Source organism: Pleurodeles waltl, chromosome 1_1 (assembly GCF_031143425.1).
Source record: "Pleurodeles waltl isolate 20211129_DDA chromosome 1_1, aPleWal1.hap1.20221129, whole genome shotgun sequence".
Lineage (NCBI taxonomy): Eukaryota > Metazoa > Chordata > Amphibia > Caudata > Salamandridae > Pleurodeles > Pleurodeles waltl.
This window is the reverse complement of record NC_090436.1, coordinates 851,272,350-851,296,107: the sequence shown is the minus strand read 5'-3', so window position 1 is coordinate 851,296,107 and position 23,758 is coordinate 851,272,350. Positions and strand designations below refer to the sequence as shown.

At 42.5% G+C, this 23,758-nt stretch overlaps 1 protein-coding gene across 1 annotated transcript in view; it reads left to right on the top strand.

The window, feature by feature from the left end:
* The window catches only part of TRPM6 (transient receptor potential cation channel subfamily M member 6), a 1,083,502-nt gene that overhangs the window by 791,229 nt on the left and 268,515 nt on the right, over positions 1 to 23,758 (top strand). Inside the window, exon 25 of the mRNA XM_069229129.1 lies at positions 11,613 to 11,745. Within this exon, the coding sequence (XP_069085230.1) occupies positions 11,613 to 11,745 (133 nt within the window). The remainder of the gene's footprint in view (positions 1 to 11,612; positions 11,746 to 23,758) is intronic.

Below are 23,758 nucleotides of genomic sequence, written 5' to 3'. Positions count from 1 at the left end.
GATGGGCTGGCACGGAAGAGGCAGGACCCTCCCCTAAACCCCCATAAAAACCTCCGCTTTCAATCCCTGCCCCACAAATCCCCTGCCAGTCCTGTCGACCGTGTCGCACTTCCCCTCCCGAAAGCTCCCATGGAGAGACTAGACTGCGTCTGCTCTCCACGGGCCCCTCCATCAGGACACAGTCAGTGACACAGGTTTACATAGTGTAAAAGGCACTTTAGGACAGGATTTAATCTTATACATACAATTTAACATGCTCAAAAACAATTCTAAAGTTTAAAACCCCACCCTTTTGAAACTTCTCCCCAGTCATCCTTTTCACAAATTACCTCACTTTTTCTCCGTTCACCCATCTTCCACTTCCATCACCCACACATCCCCCTTTTCCTTTCATCCACTTCCTGCTTTGGGCATTCCCCACACTATCATCCTTCACCTGCTTCTTTTTCCCCCCTGAAAGGGTGGCCAGGCCCACATCTGACTCTTCACCCTCCCCTATCTACCTCCACACAGCACAAACCCTTTAGGCGTTTTGATGCCCTCCAGCGAACCCGCTGCAAGATTGCACAATCTTACACTATCTCCTTGAGCCACATCTTCCCCCCCAACAAATCTCCCAAAATTAAACGAACCTTTGTAAAGTGATATGCATTGCCCAACTCGGACAGGTGCACACCATCATTCCTGAAAAGCCCTACCTCCTCTATAATCTCCTCATGCTTCAGCACCTTAATATCATGCTTCCAGCAGAAAACCCTCATGGCTCGATTGAGCTTCATCCAAGCCCTTTCCATAGCCCCATGTTTCAACTCCCCTCTCCATTTCCTCCTAGGCACAAACTCAGTCCATACTAAGCATGTATCATGCATCTTCTGATGAAGCAACTCCAAGTCACGCTGCACATGTTGCAGTAGGGTGAGCCGTGAAAGCTGGACCAGATCATTCTCCCCCATGTGTAATAGCAGAAGATCAGGACAACCCCAGTTCGGCATCCCAGATGTTAAAAAAGGAAGCAAGTTACCCCACCTCATACCGCTCTTCCCCCACCACAAAACCTCATGATGGCTGCTCAGCAGTCCTAAGGAGTGTCCATAAATCTGCCTCTCCGCATACTTTGCTGTCCAGTGTATGAACAAATGCCCAACCATCCAAATAACTATTTTTTCACTCCTGGGGCTACTCACTCAACCTGCAAAGAGAACAAACTTTAGTACAACATCTACAATAACCCACCCCCCTCTATTCGAACCCTTGTAACCTTCCTACCCCCTTGTACATGTTCCCCCCAGATCAGGACCTTACATATCGCTCCTAGCATCTAGCTCTCCACCTACCAATCTGCCTAATCTGTGCCCTGTCCCAACCTAGATGAGCTGCTGCTGCAGCAGCCCCTATTCTGAATGAATGAGTGCTATAACACTGTGCCTGTCTCGCAATCTGTCACATTGCCATTCGCAAAACAGACAACAACTGAAATGCAGTGAGCTTCTCTCAATTCAAGTGAGTAAAAAAAACAACCCCAACTGGCACCCCTTGTGACTGAAAACTATTCCACTCCACAACAGGGCAAGCAGCTGCATCTCCACCATTATGCAACCACAGCCCTTTCCCCTTTCCTAACTGATCAGTTTTTGACTTTCTAAGCCATATGCCCAATCACCCCCCTCACAAGCATACTTCTCCCACTTTCACTCCTATGGACTTATCCACACCCAAAAGTTCAGACACCCGAAATAACCGAAAGAACACCCACACCATGCACAATCTGAACAACGCAATTTCAAGAGCATCTGTACAAGAAACCGGTCACACATGTAGTAGCTCCAACAGTAAGTTAAATTTGATAGGTTCCCTCGCCGCCTTTCTCATCCCCACTCTGGCCCTACCCCATCCTTTCAGCATTCTCCCCAAAATATCATCTTTGGCCGGGCCGCAACCAGTAAACAATTTCTCATAAAAGGAAACACCAGCCAACTTGCCACCAACTGTGGCGGGTGACAAACCTTTCTGTATCAAGAACACTACAAAGCCTAATGCCCGGAACTCAAGCTTGCCGTTGTCTTGCATGAAAAAATCCCCTTCAAGACTTTAAAAACTCTGAAACTCCAACCATGCAGGTCGATAACTCTTCTGAGTGGATTCAGCTAATGACATCTCCACCAGCCTAATGAGGATCACACCCCCCACTCCCAAATGTCTGCTGGGACTGCTGTCTTGTGTCGCTCTGCTCATGGTACCAAAATGCAAAATCGTTGCCACTGTGAATGAGACAGTGAATCTGCAATAGCATTGTTCACCCCAGGAATGTATGCTGCTTTAAATATGACATTTAAAGTTAAACATCTGAGCATAAAACACCTCAATAATCGAAACACTACAGTCCTTTTGGCCAGCTCTTCCCCCCACATGGCAAGGCCACCAGTAGAGAATTTTTTTTCCAGAAAAGCAATGCTCCTGCCTTGTGTCATCCAATGTTCAGGCCATGTCTCTGCACACAACAACCTATCCCAGAAAAGTCCAAAACCACAGGCCCCAGCTGCGTCCAAGAATATCTGAACCTGCCATATTGTGTCCTCCTCCTGAAAAATCACGGAGACCCGATTGAATTGTGTCAAGAATGTCTCCCACACCCTGATGTCCTCTCTCCTTCCCACTGACACACGAATCCTGTGGTGTGGGAGGAAGGCACCAGACATAGCTAGTCCCAGCCGCCTGCAAAGTGTTCTGCCCCCGCAACTACCCTGCATGCAAAATTGAGAAAACCCAGGAGTTGTTGTGCCATGCGCAATTTGTTCTTATGCAAGGACCAGATATGTCTCAGGACCTCTAGAATCTCATCCACCTTCCCAGCCGGCAATCTCTCCATTAAGCCTTCCGTGTCCAGTTCTATCCCCAAGAATGTCAGCACACAACTGGGGCCCTCCGTCTTCTCCAGAACCAAAGGTACCCCAACCTCCTGGCCAGCCTTTCAAACCCTGCCAAAGCCTTCTTACAGGAATCGGATCCAGCCTTACCCACAAAAAGAAAATCGTCCAAGTAATTTGTCCCCTTCCGATGCCCACTCACCTTAACGAAAACCCATTGCAGGAAAGTACTAAAAGGCTCAAACAGCACACATGAAATGGCACGACCCATTGGTGTACTCTGTCCATATATATTGCCCCATTTAGCTACATGCCCAGTATTGCAAAATCCTCAGGGAGGATAGGCAGGAGCCAAAAAGCTACTTTAATGTCACATTTTGCCAGCTCAGATCTCCTGCCACACGCACGCACGAGCCGAATGGCATCGTCCACTGATGCGTACACCACCCTTGTGTCTTCTGACGTGATGAAGTCATTCACCGACACCTCCTCCGGCCAGAACAAATGATGGATGAGGCAAAACTCACCTCTAGTCTTTTTGAGGACAACACCCAGAGGTGGAATCATCAGATTCTCCAGAAGACATTCAAAAAATGGACCCACAATTCTGCCTTCTGACACTTCTTTAGCCAACTTATCTGCCACCACTGAGGCATTTCTTTGGCAGACTGCAAATTGTCCGCCCATCTGTTCCTTCTCAGTCCTTGATAGCCTATCCAAAACCCTTCCTTGAAACCCCACTCCAGCAAGACCTCCAGCTTAATTGGCATAGGCGCACTTCAGCACAGGAGCCCCCTGCATCCCTTTACCCCTGGCTGTTCTTCACTGCTCGGCTGGGCTGGCAAGCGAAAAACACTGCATGACTGGATGTCTTCCTCCACATTTGGAACACTCATGTTTGAATTTACATGGATATCTCGAGCAGAAACCCTCATTAAAGTTCCAACAGGCCCCTGAGGTAGGTGTCTGGGGTTGCTGTACAGTACCACCCCCCCTTGGGCAGGATGGGACTGAAAAGGCTTATATACCACCGGTAGGCCACTAACGGTATGTGTTGATGCTGCAGAGTGTAATGAAGCCATCCACTGCATCCACAATTCTGGGTCCACATCCCCCACAGCTTGGCTGAATTCACACTTACCCATGCCCAAAACTCTTCATCATAGCTCAGCCAAGAGAACCCCCCAAAATGCATTTGGGCCTTGCGTATAATATCCATGTACTTAAACATTGCAATGGCCCTGTCTGGAAATTTCTCGCAACATATACTGGCATATATCAGAAAAGCCGAGGTCCAGTTGTCCATAGTTATCGGTACCCAGGGACAGTGAGCAAATTACCACTCTTCATCCTTGGAGCCCTTCTTTGCCTGTATGTCCTTATGGAGTAGCTTGAAACATCCACATACTCATACCGCCAAATCCTAGCCTTTGTCTTGTCAGCCACATGTGAACCTAACAGCATCACGAGGCCCATATAAGGGAGCTGCTTCTTAAGCCCTCCCCCCCCACCGTCCATGTCGTCCACTTCTGCCCCGTCTCCGGTTGCCTTTACCCCAGCCTCACCTGCAGTAGTCGTGTCTTGTTCCGTCATCTGCTTACCGTCCCCCTCCTGTGCCGCACTTGCTCCAGGTGTCTCATGTACAGATTGATTGTAAAGTAAGAACATCTTTGACATGTATGCGGTAACTATGTATGAATGAATTAATATCATTGACGTGTTGTACTGTATTTCGGGCAAGCGGTTACTCATCTCATCCTGAACTTTGCAGACTCCCTGGAATCCAATACAGAAATTGGGTGGCAAAAAATTTGTCTTTCGGATCTGTGGGTTCATGTGAATTATCCTGGACCTCAGAGGGTGAAAAGCATTCCTTCCAAACCTGCTTTACTGGCTTCATACCTTTCTGACAATATTTCGAAGTAGACTGTGCTATGTGGTGGCTTCCTTTGCTCTATCTCTGTTTGTTTTTCAAGATCTTGGCTACTATCTTTGTATATTCCCTGCTTGTGCGTAAAGGTCTGGTTAGAAGACTGGACTTATCTGAATCTTTAAAGCTCACCCCCTATGTTGAGGCGTCTAAGAACCAACTGTGCTGAGTAGGTGCTTTTAACATTAGACATACTGCACCTAGTGAATTTCCAGACAGCCATGGTTGATGAAGTTTGATTAATCAAGTGTGAGATGCAAGAAGGAGCTCCTACAGACTCTTGTAATGATTCCTATGCAGGTCTAGGCGTCCCTGCCTTTTTTTCTTAGTCGTTTGCCTCCCAAATGATTGATTGCCATTGGGGAGGAAAGATATGGGGTTAATTGAATCATCCGTATCTTGTATTTTATCTTAAAGATAAAGTTCAATCATTGTCTTGATCGTTATTGCCATTTCACATAGTAATAATGCAAGTGGATGAAGAAAGGTCATAACCAAGCTACATGTGAACTATCAAGGAAATTGCCATGATGATGAAATCTTCATCATCGACAGAGTGAAATTAACATGATGCAATAAATTAAAAAATCAAATGTTGGGACTGAGTATGAACTCATAAACCAACTTATTAAATAACATAACAAGAAATAATGACATCCCTAACAAGTCCTGAAAGCATCCTTTAAAACCTATATATATATCTAAAGCCATCAAAATATTTCAGTCTCCATAAAGAGTGGTGTGGTTTTTGATACTGTTGCCTAATGAAGTTAAGTTGTTTGTTATACGGTGTGATGTGCATGATGTGTGGTATGAAGGAATGTGGTGGTGGATTGTGTTGTCTGATGAAGTCTAATTGGAGTTGGAAATTGTCAGAAAGTATGCTCATAATTTATGAATGGCAGCTCTTACCAACTTAATAAACACACCCTGGTAAGGTCTCAACACAGGTGTCAGTGACACTCTGCACTCCCCAGTAGCAATGTCACAAGAAGAAAGCAATTCCTCAGACAAATGCGTTTTAAGTTTGATCTGTAGCAACAATTGTAATCAAAAACATTCCCAACCCATTCTAGAAAAAAGCTAAAAATGTTTTGAGCAAAGGGATGGCAAAATGATATGATTTTTTAACCTTTGAGACAAGGTACCAGTTTGTGGTTACCAAGAACCTAGGTGCAATTTCAGGTTCACTACAAAAAAGGGACGGTCAGATACACCAAGTGGGTTGGCCCTGTCAAAGGTTTTAATTTTTGACTTTGTCTAGTTTTGGAAAGACAAAGGTCTGTATTACAAGTTTGGCGGTCTGACCGCTGTAGCTTTGGATGTCGGCCTGCTGGACTACGAGTTTGGCGGTCAGACCACCAGATGACAGCCAGCAGACCGCTTGCACCACCATAGTTAGTGCAGTAGTACTGACTGCGGCGGTCAATGTTAGAGATCCCGCCACCATGGAAAGCTTGGCAGTCAGGCAGGTGAGGGGCCCAAAATGAGGGGCCCCAAGGGTACAGCCCAATGGAGGGTGAGGCTGGGGCCAATGTAGGTCCCCCCAAAAATGTGAGTTTCAGGGACACACTGTGTCCCGTGCACAGCGTGGCGCATGGACATAGTCCGCCCGTTGTGCAGAACTGCACTCATCTCCCCCTGCCAGTCATGCCAGCCCCATGGGGAACTGGTAATCCTGCAGTCTTAGGACCATCGGCCTGGTGCCATTCCAAAGACCGCCATCATGGCAGTCCAACGGTCCAACTGTTAAACTGGTAATGAGGCCCAAAGTCTTCCAGATGGAAGAGGTTCAAGACTGAAGCGACCTGGGTCACTTGAATTTGAATTCATTGTTGTCATCCTTCTGTTGAAACTATTGGCCGATCTACGGATGCAGCAAACCTGGAATTCCTAGTGGCTTAGGTCACTTTACAGCTGTGATAGACTTGCTGGTATGCCCTGTTTCTTAACATAGGAGTAGCAAAACATGCCTGTGATATAAAGATTCACATATTATTGTGATTCTATTGTGATTCACAAAGTACTGCCTGCGATGTAAAGGTAACACACCTACAGTGCTTAGTGGATGCACTTTCTAAGTATACCCATGAAAACATGTTGGATATCAACAGGAACAATACTAAAGTCATGGCAATTGCGTAACAATCTTACCAGAAGCTGTTTTTTAAATGGACAGACTCCTTAGCGAATGGATGTCCATAAATACTTGGTTCTTGGTTGATAATAAAGGAGCCTTTCTACCTCAAAAGCACGATCTAACAAGAAAGGGAAATGCCCTGTCAGCTGTGTTTTATACGTTATATAACAATTTAAACAGACCAACACTAATGCCAGCGTTGACAGTTATGGCTCCCAAAACTTGTTGCAACTTTCACTTATGGAAGTGAGGCTCTGCAAAGTGTAGGGTATAGCCTTGCTTGAGGGAATAATAATCGAAACATACAGACAAGTCTTCAAGATCCAAAGCGCAGCATCAGTGACTCGGATTCATTTAGAATTTGACATTAATAAGCACGTCATCTCTAGACAGTGTGCCTTTATCAGGTGTTGCTACAGGCTCCAGCATTCTGAATAATGCACTATTAATAAAATACTGTGATCGGTAATTGCAAGCTCTCCACTGACTCCCTTTAAAACGTATCTGGGAAAGTGCATAGGCAACCTTATGGGCCTCATCATTACCTATGTGGCTTTAACACATTAAATAACTCCATGAGAAAGAAATTATTACGAGGACAAACTGGTTTTGGCAAAGCAATCAAATGTCTGGATGTTGATCAATGCGTATAATTCCTTGAAATCGGCACCATACTTTGGATCCACCTATACAGCAGTTACAAAATGGATATTTTTGGTCCTAAGGCTAGGGCCATTCCTGTTGCTAGTGGGGCAACCACCTTGTTCGGCAAATTCAGGAACCATAAGCAGACTGTGTGAGGAGCCAAAAGAGGACCTAATACACCTGATTTGCATCTGACCAAGATTAAAACAAACAGGATGTGAACTATTGAAAATACTTTTTAAAGCCAAGGGATAAGAAGTTGCAGGCAAGCAATCATTGCCTGTCGAAACCCAGAGGATACTATGTTGAACTATCAAGTTGTAAAATTTGTTTGCAGGTTCTAAAAAACTTATTGACAAAGGACATAGTGGCTGCTAGGACCGACGAATATGCTTAGCATGTATTGATTTTAAGCTTTGAACTTATGTTTGTATGCATTTTAATGTGTCACAAAAATGAAGAATGAGAAGCCATGAACATAAGGGTACCCTCAGCCTCTCTGGAGGGAGCCAGTAAGGCATAACAGCCTTAGTTGCAGACTTCGGAGCTGGCGGAACCTGGTTAAAGTCTCGGCATTGGCTCAACATCTCGTTATTATAGGCAAATCACCTAATCTCCTCATGCCTATAATTCAGCACCTTGAGACCATCACAGATAATTTTCCGTGCTTTACAAATCCCAGATTGATTTATTTATCTATTATTGTGAAAGGCTGTACAATACAATCCATCTTTGAGCGTTGTTCCATCTTTTCTGTACCCTAGATACTATAGGTGGGGGATTGTGAGACCCTGAAATCTCTTGGATTTTTTATTAGGATCCTCACCCACAGATGTCACTTGTGGCGTGCTTCATCCTTTTATCATCACCCACTGCACGTATAGTGAGTGAGTGGGTTCAACACATTCTGTAAGCAGAGCAGACATGTTTCAGCCTTACTAAGTGCCTCTAAGGGTGAATGGGCTTTCTTCAATAACAATAAAGATCTAAACTCCGCTCTACTATGGTTAGTATCACCACCTCTCTATTATACTAATGGTGCAACACTATCGCATTCTCAAAAAAAAGCATGCACACTAATACAGATCATTCTTCAGAAAAAGTTCCTCTTTTTAGCTTCAATGAGAGGAGATATTATTTATCATATATTCACAATAGATACAAAATTGTGCTGCTTTCAAGGTGCAACATCATGCTACTTTTGTGCGTCAAGGCATGCACACATGTGAGATCCCAACACTGTCACTGTTGCTTAGGTTCTCATTATTCTAATGAGGATGCTTGATTTGGGCAGCAGAATCACTTGTACTTCAGGGGACTGAGTCTGAACCCACGCCAGATGAGACCTGTCGGCCTAATCCGGGTTTTGTTCCGGCTAGCTCGCAGTGCCTCATCTCCACCCAAGAGCAGGGATGATTGATCAACCGAGCGCATGACACAAATGACTCCTCAGGGAAATCGTGGTCACTCAGATCTCATCCATTTCTCTCAGTTACTTTAGTCTCACATATGCAAGGACAATCAGAGGCAGAGTATAGTTCTTTTATTGAAGCACCTGCATCTTAGATAATAATGTATTGCAATAACTAGGACGATGAAGCATGACAGGGTTAAAATTCTGACAAGGAGAGGAAAACATAAAAATATTGCTACCATATTGTCCCTAAGTTCTTTTTTAAATAGTTCCTACCTAGACTATGTTAGAGCACAGCATCTTAAGCTCTAATTCTGCCCTTCAAGTTCCCCTGGGAAAACATCATCCCTCATACCTGAGCAAGAGGCCTGTAGTCTCCATAAGCAGCTGCATCAAAGCACTCAGCAATCAGCATACTGCTGTGGTCATCTGGCTGGAATCTCCTTCTAACATACATGGGTCAAAGAAGTGTTTTTATAATAAAACAGCTGATGTTCCAAGAAAGGATCACCACATAGGAGTGTGTATGTTTCTGTGAACATTAGAGACAAAGCATACCACTTTTGCCGGCAACCGATCTTACTGCAGCCTTGAGAAAAGCAGAGAGTGAAAGAAATATCTTGTTTAAGAACACAGTGCTGGCCTAGGCAAAGAACAGCTAGATAGAGAAAATAAAACAAGACTGCAAATGTGGCTATTGTTAAAATAATAAAAACGAAGCTGAATAAAATATATCTAGGTTAAAGTGCACAGCGGCAGGCCTAGTTTGCTAAAATAACATGTATAAAACTAGAGCTAACATGGCTACACAACATCATGTTCTTAATTAGCTAAACAACTCATTTAAAAGCACAGTTAAAAACACGGCATGCTTTGTGTAATGTGGTTTCATGCACACACACATACTTAAACAGCAATCATAGTGACCTACACCAATTTTCAATCATATCTAGCTCCATAATGCTATAGGAAAGGATGATCCCTGTAGCTACGCACTGGAAATTTGAAAGGACAATGGTCATGATAGTAATTGTAGAGTCAACAATACCATTTGTAATCTCCTTCATGAGTACGCTCTCTAGACTTACTTTGTCAAGGGAATTCATCCTGCCTTTTACATACATAGCGTCATCGGAGCCTTAAAACTGACCAACTGCTGTCAGTAGCAGCTAGAACTACTCAGCTGCAGACATCTTTCGAAGGTAATCCTGATGTGTCTCCCTCCACCAGGATAGGACGTGCTCGGTGTGTAAGGCCATGCATTTTTCACTGTACAGCCGATGCTGAGGGGCATGGTTTGGCCGCCATGTGTTTGCAGGATAATGTCACAGCCCATAGCTGGGTGGGAAAGGTAGTCCACGGTTGCTGGAGAATCTTTCTCAAGTCTGTTGGTGGCCTCTTAGAGGCTATAATGAATAATCAGTTCTGAAAATTGATTTGATTATAGACCTTGTGGAGAAGCCAGCAGGCTCTCCTGTAATGCCTGATATACATCATGTGCATTGCTTATAAATAGTGAATATTTTTGGGGTGTGAGTATTATATTATATTGGAGGCATAGCGGGCTAGGGTTATTATCTTCCTCACCAGTTGACACCCTTTTAATTTCTATCAGAAACCCTTCCACCTTGCTGGTCCTCCAAACACCGTTGATGCTGGTCGTTAACTAAGTATGGAATAACGTACTCTCTCTCTCTGTGTTGGGATACGATGCCAGTGTAGAACCTCCAGACAATGTAACCTGCCCTACAGTATATTCCACTGAGGAATATCATCATTTAATCCTTGTCTATGGGTATTTGTTTTAATTCTGCTAATCATTTATAATCACTCTGAAGTTTTTAGTTTGTTTTAAATGCTCGTTAATTATATGGTTTTAATTAACTGATGCAATAAAAATTAAACTTGAAACAGTTCTGAAGTCATGTAGTGAGATCAGGAAGTGCGCATCCTTAGTTAAAATAAGAGGACTCTTTACTCTCCATGTCAAGGTGTTTCCAACCTCTTGGTTTTGAATTTATTGTAGCCACCTTATGCTTTGCTTTTGTTGAGTAAGACACAATAGTAAACCTAATTTAAACAGAGAGCAAACCAAAATGTTATTCTCTGCACTGGAATATGTCAGCAGTACAAATGAGGGGATTCCTGTTATCCAAATGTCTGTTACTCACTTTCTAAATTGGGAAGAGCAAAATAGAGTGCAGGAGCAATTCAAGAATCAAATATGTGCATGTTTCCCCAACCCGCCCCGGCCTCACCCACCCCCACCTTCCCCCCCTCTGGCCACTGTTACCTCGATTTTCCTCAGACTTATTACCTCCTGAGAACACGACGGATGGTGTGTTACTAAGACTATAGATATCAGAGTTAAGTATATGTATAAATATATGCCTTTTTCCTCCTCTGTACACAATGTTGAATAAGACTGCAAAGGATGACTCGTGCTCATCCCCCCCTTTCTGTATTGTTGTCTCTCTTTTGTGGATAATATAATAAAATAATTACAACACAAAGAATCAAATATGTGAGTTGTGAATTAGCTGCCCACATGTGGTGAACAATTATGTGTTAGCATGAGTAAGGCATTCTGATATCTCCTATCTGTGTGCCTTTTTTCAGAACTGTACTTAAGTGATGATGAGCTGAAGAAACTACATGACTTTGAGGAGCAATGTGTGGAGAAATATTTCCATGAGAAGAATGAAAGCCTTAATTCCAGTGACAGTGAAAGGATTCGTATTACAACTGAGAGGTATAATGGTCTTTTCTTTGCACAAGTTATTAAGCTGGGAAAACACAAAAGAATGAATCTGAGTAAGGTTCTTATGGAGTCCAGAAAATACAGGCTAAGGTTTTTCAACTACCAAATGTTCTGCCAATAAAATTCTCTGTATTCCCATAATGATCTCTTTAAAACTAGTAGATGTCAGTTACCATGTTTGTCTGTTTACAAATGGGCCTCCATCAATTGCTATTGAGGTGACACATTAAGAAGTGTGAGCATTAGTCATCAGATATAGGGACTGTTAATGTGTGAGACAGTAGAAGTCAAGTGCAGTAGAGCTCAGTTCTTTAGTACACATCTTTAGCATCAGGATCGAAATGACCCATTTTTTACTGGTTCCTCCCATGCTCTGTGTCACTACACCGCTGCAGAATCCAGTAGGCTCAGCAGGTGTCCATGCCTAGTAAGCTCTAGGCACTGGGTAGGACCTTTGACCATGCATTGTGCCCAGTTGCCCCAACCTCAGAGCCTGAAAGACACAGTGTTTAGCTGTGCCCAGCAACCTCTGGATGCAGACAGTGACCATTGACTGCCTTTTGCAACTATTTCCTTGATCCTGGAATCCACTGATGTGGGATGTGGCCTCTAATCACACCATGATAGTATCCTACTAGGAGAGCATTCTGGGTATGGCCTTTGGCCGTTCTTAACATGTTGGGTAGGAAGCTATCCTTGAAAAGTGGCTAGGACCAGGCACTTCCCATGATCCTTGTCCATGCCTGATGGCTTCTGGGTGTGAGGCATGGCCTTCAACAATGCTCCTTTTTACGTTATCTTGCCTAGCAGGTAGCAGGGAATGACATGGACATAGGGTACTGAAATAAGCCTCTATGTCCACTTTCAGAAATACATGTGGAAGAGAGCTATCGTTTATAGAGTGAGGATCACTCCTAAAGTGAAAGATCATATAATAAGAGACGGTGTTACTGATGTTATCATATATCCTCATAACCAATGTTTAAGTGCTGTAGTACAAACTATTACATGTAGATGTCCCACAATATTTAGGAACAGGTGTATTGTCAGAAAAGATCAATAATTTGTGACTTTTTCCCTTGACCAAGGCAAGTGTGCCCCTCCAGTCTTTTTTTTAGTTCTGGCAGGTATTTGTTTTATTTTGTTGCCCTGTGGTAAAATCAGGGCTCTTGCAGAGCTTTTCTTTTGTTCCCACAGGGAAATCAACAACTTACACGTGTTTCTTTTTTTCTGATTTCTCTGCGCTTTGGATACCATTGGACCTTTTGATCTCATGAGTTTTAAAAGTACATTCGAAGTAGGGACATTTGGGGCATTTGTTTGTGCCGCTCCCAATAGCTGTCCAAATGTGGTGTTTTTTGGGTTTGAGGCTTAACTATAAAGTATTTTCCATTAATGGTTTTCTGTAAATATTTATGTATACGTTTATTAAATGAAAAAACGTAGTTAAAGGAAGGTTATGGTTAACTTTGCTCACACCATTTACTGTATGTTTATAAATAACTACATACATTCTCTTAATAAATAAAAAGTGATGTTATATTTGTGTAAGAACTTGAGTTGTTGGCTGACTGAGCTGTGAGCCCTGGTTAAGAAGCAACCACAATCCTTGTCATGGTGAGGCACACGCCAACCCCAAATTAACCTATGCTCACCCCCCCTTGTAGATTGACATAGAGCAGTCAGGCTTAAATTAGAGGCAATATGTAAAATATTCCTTCCTGGCCCTGGCTCCAGGCTAACTACAGGGGGTATGCAGCCCTTTGTATGGAGACAGGACACAACCTATTTAAGTGTAAGCGGGGCTGGGCTCAGCTCCTCCATCCCATCCAGCCAATGATGACCCATCCAGTCACACCTAAGTGCCTCATTGTGTGTGTGGCTGTCTAGAAGGGATACACAAAGCCCAACTGTCAACTGCTCCCAGTCATGGGGCCCGGAGACAGGCTGCAGGCACCAAATGGCTAAGGCAAGAAAAAGGCCAACTTTCTAAAAGCAAAAACAACAGATTATAGACGGAATGCAGAACAAATCAAACATTCACCCTCAGTCACTGATCTGGGTTTATTCAATCAGTTTTTTTGCTTGCCACGCCACTCCAATTTGGACCCAGCCTTATGCAAATCAGTCTTGACCCAGCTCCCTTTAGGAACAGTCCAGCCCGAACTGCCAGGCCAGGTCTTCCCTGGACTAGAAACAAGTGTTGTGGCACTGGTTAAATTCTACATTTATCTACCACATTTGCTGCGCCTCAAAGACAGAGTTAAAATGTCAAGCTATCTCTTCTGATAAATTGCTGCTTTTTAACATGGGGATTGGTCTTTACAAAGTCTTCTCACTTTGCAGTCAGAGTAAAGTGAATTGTGTGACAATCTTGCTGGGGTAAGTAAAGGCTGTAGGATGTAATTTTTTGTAACACACAACAACATGTAAATACCTACAAATGAGCTATACACATTCAGCAGTAAGAGAAGCATATATTGCAATTCTAAAATGTGATGGAAACAAAGATTGTAGAGGGATCAAAACAAATCATCTGGGTACGGTTGGAGTTCTAGGAGTAAGGTCTCCCAGGGTGCTGCTATTGGGTATTTTTGCAAGCCACATGCTTCCTTACAACTCAACACTACTGCTTCTGCTCATCCCAATCTTAAAGCTGCAGCACACCAGTGAACTAGACCTGGTAAGGATGAGGCTTTCCAAAGCATTGCTATTAGTCTATGCGCTATTAGCAGTGCTAGATCTATGAAGCGGGATGTGGCCTTCGCTGTTTTTGGGTGTTGGAATAGTCCATTTGTGCTTGTTTCCTTTGTGCACATACCTGTCCAGTCAGTGATAGACTCCAATGCAGTGTACACTGTAGACCAGAACGATTGGGATACTTCACACTCCCAGAACATGTGGATCATGTCTGCCCCTGGCTGCTGACATCAAGGGCAAGTTGATGAGGAGCCAAACATGCAGGACAGAGTGGCGGGTGTGAGATAAGCTCTAGGCCGGATATTGAAATGAATATATTGAAACTTTGCATTTTGGGAGACTTTCCTGAGGTACAAGAGTGCAGCCTCCCAATCTTTGTCTGTAAATCCTCGCTTGTATTCCCTTCCCACTATCTACAAAGCGAAATCAGCGGGTCTCTTGACATGTGTGCAAGAGCTTGAGTGAGCCAGCGGACAACTTTCCTCCGGCCTCCCATTATGTGTAGTATATGGATAAGAGGGTGTTGGGTGGGTTCCAAGTCTGTGATACCCCACAGTCTTTCTGATTCTGCCATTAAATGGCCATAGGCCAAGAAATGTCCTCTTGGTAGATTGTATTCATCGCACAGCTGTGTAAAAGACATGCACACTTCCTCTTCAAAGAGTGCTCCTGGTGCATCCACTTCTGTGTCCTTCATAATAGCTAGTGTTGTGTCCCCCTGTACATCACCAAGGGATGTATTGGGATCTCCGGGGAGCAGGCATGAGAAGTAAGCTGCAGAGAAAGCAGTTGTTTGCATTTTGCAGTATACAGTCGGCCTTTCGTGGAATACATATGTGTGGGAGAAAGAGCTGAAGGATTGCGTTGCTTGCTTGCACCTCAGTGGGGTAACTCAGCTCCATCATTTGGCACCCTGCAAGCCAGCAAGCAGGCCACTGCAGCTGTGCAGCTAAATAATAGTGTTTGAAATTTGGTGCAACTAGGCCTTCCCTGTGAATAGGCAATTTTAACTTATGGAGTGCAACCTGGTGGCGTCCCTCATGCCAAATGACCCCCCAGGGTTATGTGTAAAGTGTGAAAGATGGACCTTGGGATTTGAACTGGTAAGTTCTGCAAGTAGTAAAGTAGTCAGGAGAATATGACCATTTTGGCCAGTGACACCCGACCTTGGACTGTAAGGGGCAGTGTGCCCCAGAACATCATCTGCAACCATGGGGATGCAATAGTTCTTGTTACATTGTTGTCTATCAGGTCTTGCGTGGCATGATAACTATTGATTCTGAGATATCAGAAAGTGCAGGGTTCCTAATGGAGTGGCTGTCTGTCTACCATAAACTGATGTGGGGGTAGTTCAAGCTCAACAGATATAAGCATGACTTAGCCTAACTCCACTCAGGCCAGATGCAGCCCTGAATTCCTGTAAGGTGTTTTGTAACTGTGCAATGCCCTCCTGTATATCCTGGACATAGATTAGCATATCAGCTGTGTATAGCAAAACTGTATGGAGCTCCCCTTCCATCCTGATACCCACTCGTGCCCTTGTTGTCTCAGTCTCTGTGCCAGTGGCTCCATGGCTAAAGCGAATAATAGTGGGGACAGTGGCCATCCCTGATGTGTCCCTCTGCTCAACTTAATGGTGGGGAGTGATACAAATTGGTCAATCTTCATCTGTGTTGTTGGATCCATGTAAAGGATGAATATCAAGGACTGAATATGTCCTGTAATATCAAAAGCTGTTAATGTCGAGAATATGTAGTCCCAGCTGAAAAGTATCAAACACTTTATCCAGGTCCAGCACAAGGCACGTGGCATACCGCCACTGGACCTGAGAAAGCCCCATCACCTGATACAGGCGACATATATTTAAAGTGGTTGATCTGCCAGGTATAAACCCATTTTGATCAGGGTGTATCAGGTGTGTCATCAGTTCTTATAGACGGCTTGCCAGGACTTTACTAAGAATCCTAGTCTGAGCTCAGCATTAATAGGGGGCAGTAGGAGATAAGCTCCTGTGGGTCTTTCTCTGGGTTTAGGATGGAAAACAATAGGGACTCTCGGAGAGACAGTGGGAGATAGCTCTAGAAATTTGGGGGCTAATTGACTTTCATATATCTTTATAAAACTCTAGGGAGCCCGTCCAACCCTGGTGTTCTTAGGTGGCTGCTTCTCAAATGGTACCGCATATTTCCTGTATAGTCAGAGGTACATTAGGCTCATTCCTTTCTAGTGGATAATCATCAGGAGGTCTACCGAGACTAGGAATTGGTCAATCAAACTCTGTTTGTGTACAGTCAGAGGTCATATAGGGCTCAATAATGTGCTGTGAATGCCACATGGGTGTCTGTTTGATTTAAGGCAACAGCAGAAGGAAAGATGCTAATTTCTGTAATGGACATTGGGGGGGGTTTGCGTTGTGCAGAAGTCATGCTAGCAGGGTGCTCTGCTTATCTCCTTCTGTGTGCATTTGGGCCTGCACAGAAATCAAAGCCACATAGTTGCTCTATCAGTTGTGCATGTGTGGTGACTGCTGTGGTCAGCGTTGTTCGGTTCGCAGGGTCTTGCCTAGCCACAGTTTCTAGCACACTTAAGGAAGACTCGAGTTTCATCAGGTTGCTATGTATAATGCAGTTCTAGCAAACATCAAAAAAGTTATGAAAGATTCAAACATTGCATGTCCAAAGGCAGAGCAATCTAACCACAAAACATGAACTCTGTTGCAGACTGTGATATATATATATATATATATATATATATATATATATATATATATATATATATTATATATATATATGTGTGTGTGTGTTCCAGAGCTCTCATTTACACTTTTTAGTAAATGCTGACACAAACCTCCATAGGAAACCCCTTTTAATAACCCTCCAACCTTGTACTCAGCAAGCTAGAATCAGTGGCATAATGACATTTGACACCCCTCCCCCTGAAAACTACATGGAGGGCCCCCCTCCCCTACCCAGTAAGAAGCTCTCAGGTCAGGGGCCTGCTCCTTGTGCACATTGTACAGTGCTGAGGGGCCCCATGGAGCTCAGGGGCTGTGTGGGCTATTGTTATTCCCGTGGCCAGAATACAATTTTGGACAAGCATCTCCCAAAAAAAAATAACTTTCTTACTGCTAAATTTGATGCAACTTGGCCCAGGGGGAACATTTACAGAAGAGTTCAAAAACATGGTTTTTATTTTGACATGAAAGGACTTTATGCTACTTTAGAGTGAAAAACTAAGCCACCCCAGTGCATATGTCTGATTATGTATATGACAGTTAAATATTCTAGAACATCAGAAGCATTCAAAGAGAAGCATCTGATTGGTTGATTATTTCCATTGTTCACAAACATAACAAAATTTGAAAATCCTCTGAAATTCTTTAAAAAAGCCCAGTGTCCAGCCTTTTATATTCCTCGCATTTCATCACAAGCATCAAGATCTTCAGTGACCAAAGTATGGAAACAACAGAAAAGTGTTACTCAACAATGCCAAAAACATCACCTGCGAGAGACTGTGATCACGTTCATTTCATGAGGAAAAAACAAGCCATTTGTTAGAAATAACTCTATGTTCATGAACATCAGAGGGAATAATTACAAAAAAAACATAAGGAAAATTGAATCAATAGCAGGGGGACAAACTTTCTCCTTGCTTGGGGGGAGCCTGAACTACAAGCCCCAGACTCCTTAGCAGCATTAGAGCCACCGGCTGTCATTTTGCACCCGGAGGGGTGGTGAAAAGGACTCTGCAAACCCGCTCCGCGGGACGAAGTTTCTCCTTGCTTGGGGGAAGCCTGAACTACAAGCCCCAGCCTCCTTAGCGCACTAGAGCCACCGACTGCCAATTTGCACCCATGGGCGCGGTGAAAAGGACGCTGCCAACCCGCTCTGTGGGACTAACTTTCTCCTTGCTTGGGGGGAGCCTGAACTACAAGCCCCAGACTCCTTAGTGGCACTAGATACACCAGGTGCCATTTTGCGCCCGGAGGCACGGTGAAAAGGACGCTGCGAACCCGCTCCACGGAACGCGGCCGGGAGCATGCCCTGGCGAAGACCGGTCCAAGAGCGGGCCCATCTGTGACCGTCAGAGCCCAGAGGAGGCTGGATTGGGCATACCTTGTTGTTTTTTTTTTTTTTTTTCTTTTCTTCTTGGTCTCAGGATTTGTGTAAATCCTGTCTAGATTAGATTAGGAAAGATTACAAAAGGAAGCAAAACCAAGCGGGGAACGGTATTAATATCAAAACCTCTAGTACTACTAATGTGATCACTAACTATCTTACAGATGGAATGGGGAAACTTAACGGAGAGATTATTAATGCTGAAGCACGTTTAGTGGCAACTAAAAACGTTCTACATGAGGCCATTATAGAAGTGATTACTGAGGCTGTAGACTTGATCCAAAGGAAAGTCTTTTTGGGGTCTCTAGATCTTCTTTAGGCCCTTTAGCACACACTGACACAATGGTAGAAATTGAACCTCTGAATAGCACAGTTGACCCAACCTCTCTGCCACCGAATAAGAAGAGAAGTAGATAGATAACTAAATCTAATTCCGTACCACCACCATAGCCTTCTAAGGTTGGTAAAATAACCACCGAAGGGAATGGAAGTAACCCATTAGTCGCACCACTAGGCCACGATGGGCCCTTATTAAAAAGTATGGAAACCTTGTTTAAGAAACTACACAGTAAATTAGACACTATAGAGTCCAAAGTATTGTCAAAAATTAAGGAGATAAAAGAACGTATTAGTAAGATAGAAGTAAGCGTTAACTCAGTGATTAATGCTAAAAACTTGGTCCTAGGTAGCAATATTACTCCAAATGAGAATCAAGTGGATATAGGTACAAGGAATAACACAATGACAGGGAATGCGGACTCTAATAGAAGAGGCACGGAGAGCTGTTACCCCGCACAGAGAGAATTATCTCAACTTAAGGCACCTATTATTAATCAAGCGAGGCAAATGAATGTAAACCATAAACAGCAGAGTGTGAATAGAGATAGATCTGTGAAAGAGGTTTTACAACTACCCCCAGATGCAACTCCATATACAATCATTCTTAAAAACGTTCCCAAATTGGGATCAAATATCGTTAAGACCTTACAGAAATACGTAATAAAGTAGTACATTGGATGTTGATGAATTTATGTACCTAAGATATATTATTTCGTGAAATTTTATATGCAAGACAAGTCCAGTTAGTGGGATATTTGGATGAAGAATAGGGAGATTGTATAGTGGTTAATTAACGTGATCCTCATTTTGTGGGTGATCTACTACTAGATTTAGAAAAAAGACATTGAACCTGCAAAAGTATGAGAAGGGAGATTATGTCTGTCTCTCTAGGGTACTTCTATAGAACGCTGAATATTCTAGGTGCAAAATGCAGAGGGGATACAAGAAAGTACCTAGCAACCCGGATGGGCATGATAACTTAGAGTGTCTCAATCGATTTACCCCCTTGAGTAATATGGAGGATCTGGATTGACAGCAGGAGGATATGAATAGAATTGGGATACCCGCTCTTGATGAAATACTAATCACCACAATAGAGTCAAAAACCCAACATTCTGAGCTGTAACGGTAATGCTGAGTCTCATGGGAAGTCCTTAATAAGGAACTCAAATATTTTCATGTCGTCGAATATAGCCGGGGTAAGATCTAAACTGGCTGATAAGGAATGGCAGATTATAATACGTTTGTCACATATTATCTGCATACTAGAGACATGGAATATGGCATCCTTCTATATTGATGGATACTCCGCATTAATTACAGCAGCTTCCGCTCCATCTAGTGGGAGGGTCAAGGGAGGGTTAGCAATACTGATCTCAGCATTAGTACTGTTTATATTGGTGAAATCCTTCCTTGACTCCCCCCATTATCAGTTTCTATACTTCCGGATAAATGGCATCATAGGAATTGTATTAATCAATTATTATAATAATAAATTTGATGATACCAAAAAAGTAGTGGCATTGACCCTCCAGAACGATCTACAGCTATTTCTAAATGATATAACATCAACATATATACTGGTATAGGCTGGAGGTTTTAACATCGGACCGTGCCAGACTACTATAGGAAAAATATATGGCTTTAGCGATGATGGGGGAAATGCCCAATCTCACTTCTTACATAATAACTATGGAACTGTATTGAATGAAATGGTATCTAGATACGATCTAGAGCTGGTGGAACAAGAGGGGGCTTTTTTGACTCAAGCATCCAACGTTTATAGAAAGAGGACATTTTTCAACTATTGATCACATACTAATCTCAATGAATATTGTAGTTATGATTGAATCTTTAAAGATTAAGCCAACCATATATAGTGATCACTACCCTTTGTTACTTACTTTGAGATTAGCTAAACCCTACAACATAGGAGAACGATTAGCAGAAAATATAGTAATAAAAAGGGAAAATGGAATTGCTGTAAAATGGACTGGGATAAATTAAACAGACTTGATGACAAAAATTGTGACCCGATATAGACAAGACATTTTAATATGTACAGAATTCAACCAAAGCCCACTTGAGATTTTAGCGTCTTTTAATCAACTTAGAAATGCTATATCAGAAATCCTAAAAGCAACACCTAGGAATGAAAAGAGGGTTAAATCGGGATGGTTCGATCATAATTGCTCATTAGCAAAAAAGGAACTCAAGCAAGCCCTGCAGGCCCATGAATCCGGGAAGAAGTAATTAATAAATGCTCCAGATATTAACATGCACTGGAGACTAGAAAGGCACAGCTGAGAGTTAGGGCCTGGGATAATTTTGAGCAAGCAGTGGCACTGAGGAATAGTACCTTATTTTGGAAAACCATCAACCAACCATTCTTAAAAAATAGAGATGCACTTGAAATATCCGTACGTTTCACCAGCAGATTGGCTTTCCCATTTTGGCATAATATTCAATCCAGATCACCTGATTATGCATTCTTTTAATACTGGGATAATTGAGATCAAGCCTTCCTTTTTTAAAGCGATTAGTTTAGAGGAAGTGAGATCTGCCATGGAAAGATGCTCGAAAGGGCAGGCCCTGATGGGGTGTCAGTAGATGCTTACTTGACATATTTGGATCTATGGTGCCTTGTTTTGACTCAAGTGTTTCTGAGTGTGGCAAGGGGATATATTTTAACATCATGGACTGAAAGTATAACTGTTCCTATTTTTAAAAAGGGAAATAGAGGTGACCCCAAATGCTACCAATCTATTTCCCTTTTAGACTCTTCAGTCAGATTATTTTGGAGAGTAGTCCTAGAAAGATTAGAGTTGTGTGCAACCGAAAACCATATACTCACGGAGTCCCAATTGGGGTTTAGACCTTAGGTTGGTACCTTGGAACAGTGTATGAATCTTAATTTAATAATAAGTAAATACACAATAGCAAAGAAGGGTCATGTGTTTCTCTGCTTTGCAGATCTTAGCAGTGCTTTTGATTAAGTGAACCATGCAAAGTTGTGGAGGGTTCTATTAGATCTGGGTGCACCCCTAGATATAATTAGTTTTCTGGCACAATTGTACAACGATTTAACAGTGTGAGCGAGATATGGAAGAAATGGTGAATGTACCCCAGGCTTTAGGATTGGGAGAGGCATACGTCAAGGCTGTGTTTTAGCTCCCCTTCTATTTTCCCTCTATATAAATTGGGTAGATGCCCATCTAAAAGACATGGCAATCCATAAACGCAAAATAGGGGAATGTCCTGTTCCATTACTCCTATATGCAGATGAAGCAGTACTGTTATCACGAACCGCAAATGGGCTGCAGCGGTTGATTGAGGGCTTTGTAGAGTTTATGGAGGGTAGAGACATGTGCCCAAATCTGAACAAAACAGAAAGAAAACATATTTTATTAAGGGCCACAAATGTGAAGAGGTAACTAGATTTACATATCTGGTTGTACAGTGTTCTAGTATGGGCCACTGGAAACAACATCTAGAAATAACTAAGATTAAGTATATTAGGGCAACTGAGGCCATTTTCAGATTCTCACAAAAAATCAGTAATAAACCCCTAAGGGAAATGCTACAAATTTATAAAAGTAAAAAAATCAATAGCATTACGTATGGCTCCGCCCTTTGGGGCTTAATGCCTGAGATTCAGTCATTACAAGCATTAGAGAATACATTCCTCTGTAGACTATTAGCAGTACCAAATACTATCTCAACTTATATGGTACATAGGGAATTAGACTTCCCCTATGTGGAAGATTTAATATATACCAGTGCCCTATTGGCTTGGCATGGCATCTGGTCCAAAGAAGGGACTTGATTTACGAAAAAGATCATCAAAGACTGCCTTACACTAGAACACTGGGATAAAATCCCATGGTTTGGGCATTTAAAAGATCTGTTGAAAAACATTAACCTTGATTCAGACTTAGACAATCCAGGTATTATTCCCCAATTTAGTAAAAAAATAATTGAAAGAACCTTTAATGGACTGGAGGGACAGTGATAAAGTAAATAGAAAATGTAGGAAATTGACAGTAGCATGCTATATGACTGAAGCCAATGATACGATCCAAAACTATTTATTGACAGTTGTAAACACCCAAGACAGATTTTACCTAACCCGGATGCATTTTAGGACACTGCATCTTTTAGTAGCTTTCCCAAAGATGAGGATATGGAGTAAAAGTTTCCCAAAGTTTCCCTGCAAGGGACGTTTTGCACAATCTACGATGCACTTTATAATATCTTGTCGTTTTTTTCATGAAACTAGGAAATATTTTCTTAAACCTTTATTTGTCATCAATAAATTATTTTATTGTAGAGAAGCTTTTAACTATCTATGTAAACTGGACACTAAAGAGAAATGTGATGCAGCGATAAGATGCATTGTACATGCTATAGAACAGAGGAAAAAAATGATGCATTTAGAAACCCTCTGCTACGAGAATGAATAATGGTCCATCTAATTATAATGAAGGATTTTATTTATTTCTTATTATTGTTTTGAAGCACTTTATTGTATATTATTTTTTCTAAAGGGACTGTATATCTTTTATGGAGTAATATTCTAACAAAAAGTGATTTGAATTTGAATTTGAATCGATAGCAAACATATGAGTTGTGTGTTCATATCTCTCCCTGATTTATCACGAACCTGGGATAGAGAGAAAGAAAAGGAAGTTGCCATCACCTTTGAGCCCCTGGCTATGACCAATGGAGTTTAAAACATACTCAGCCTTTGCTGATGGGCTGATATGTAACAAATATTTCTCCCAAATCCTGGCCAGTATGGCCCAGTTTGCTTGCTTCAGCCCTGACCTCTTTTAATCTCCCAATTC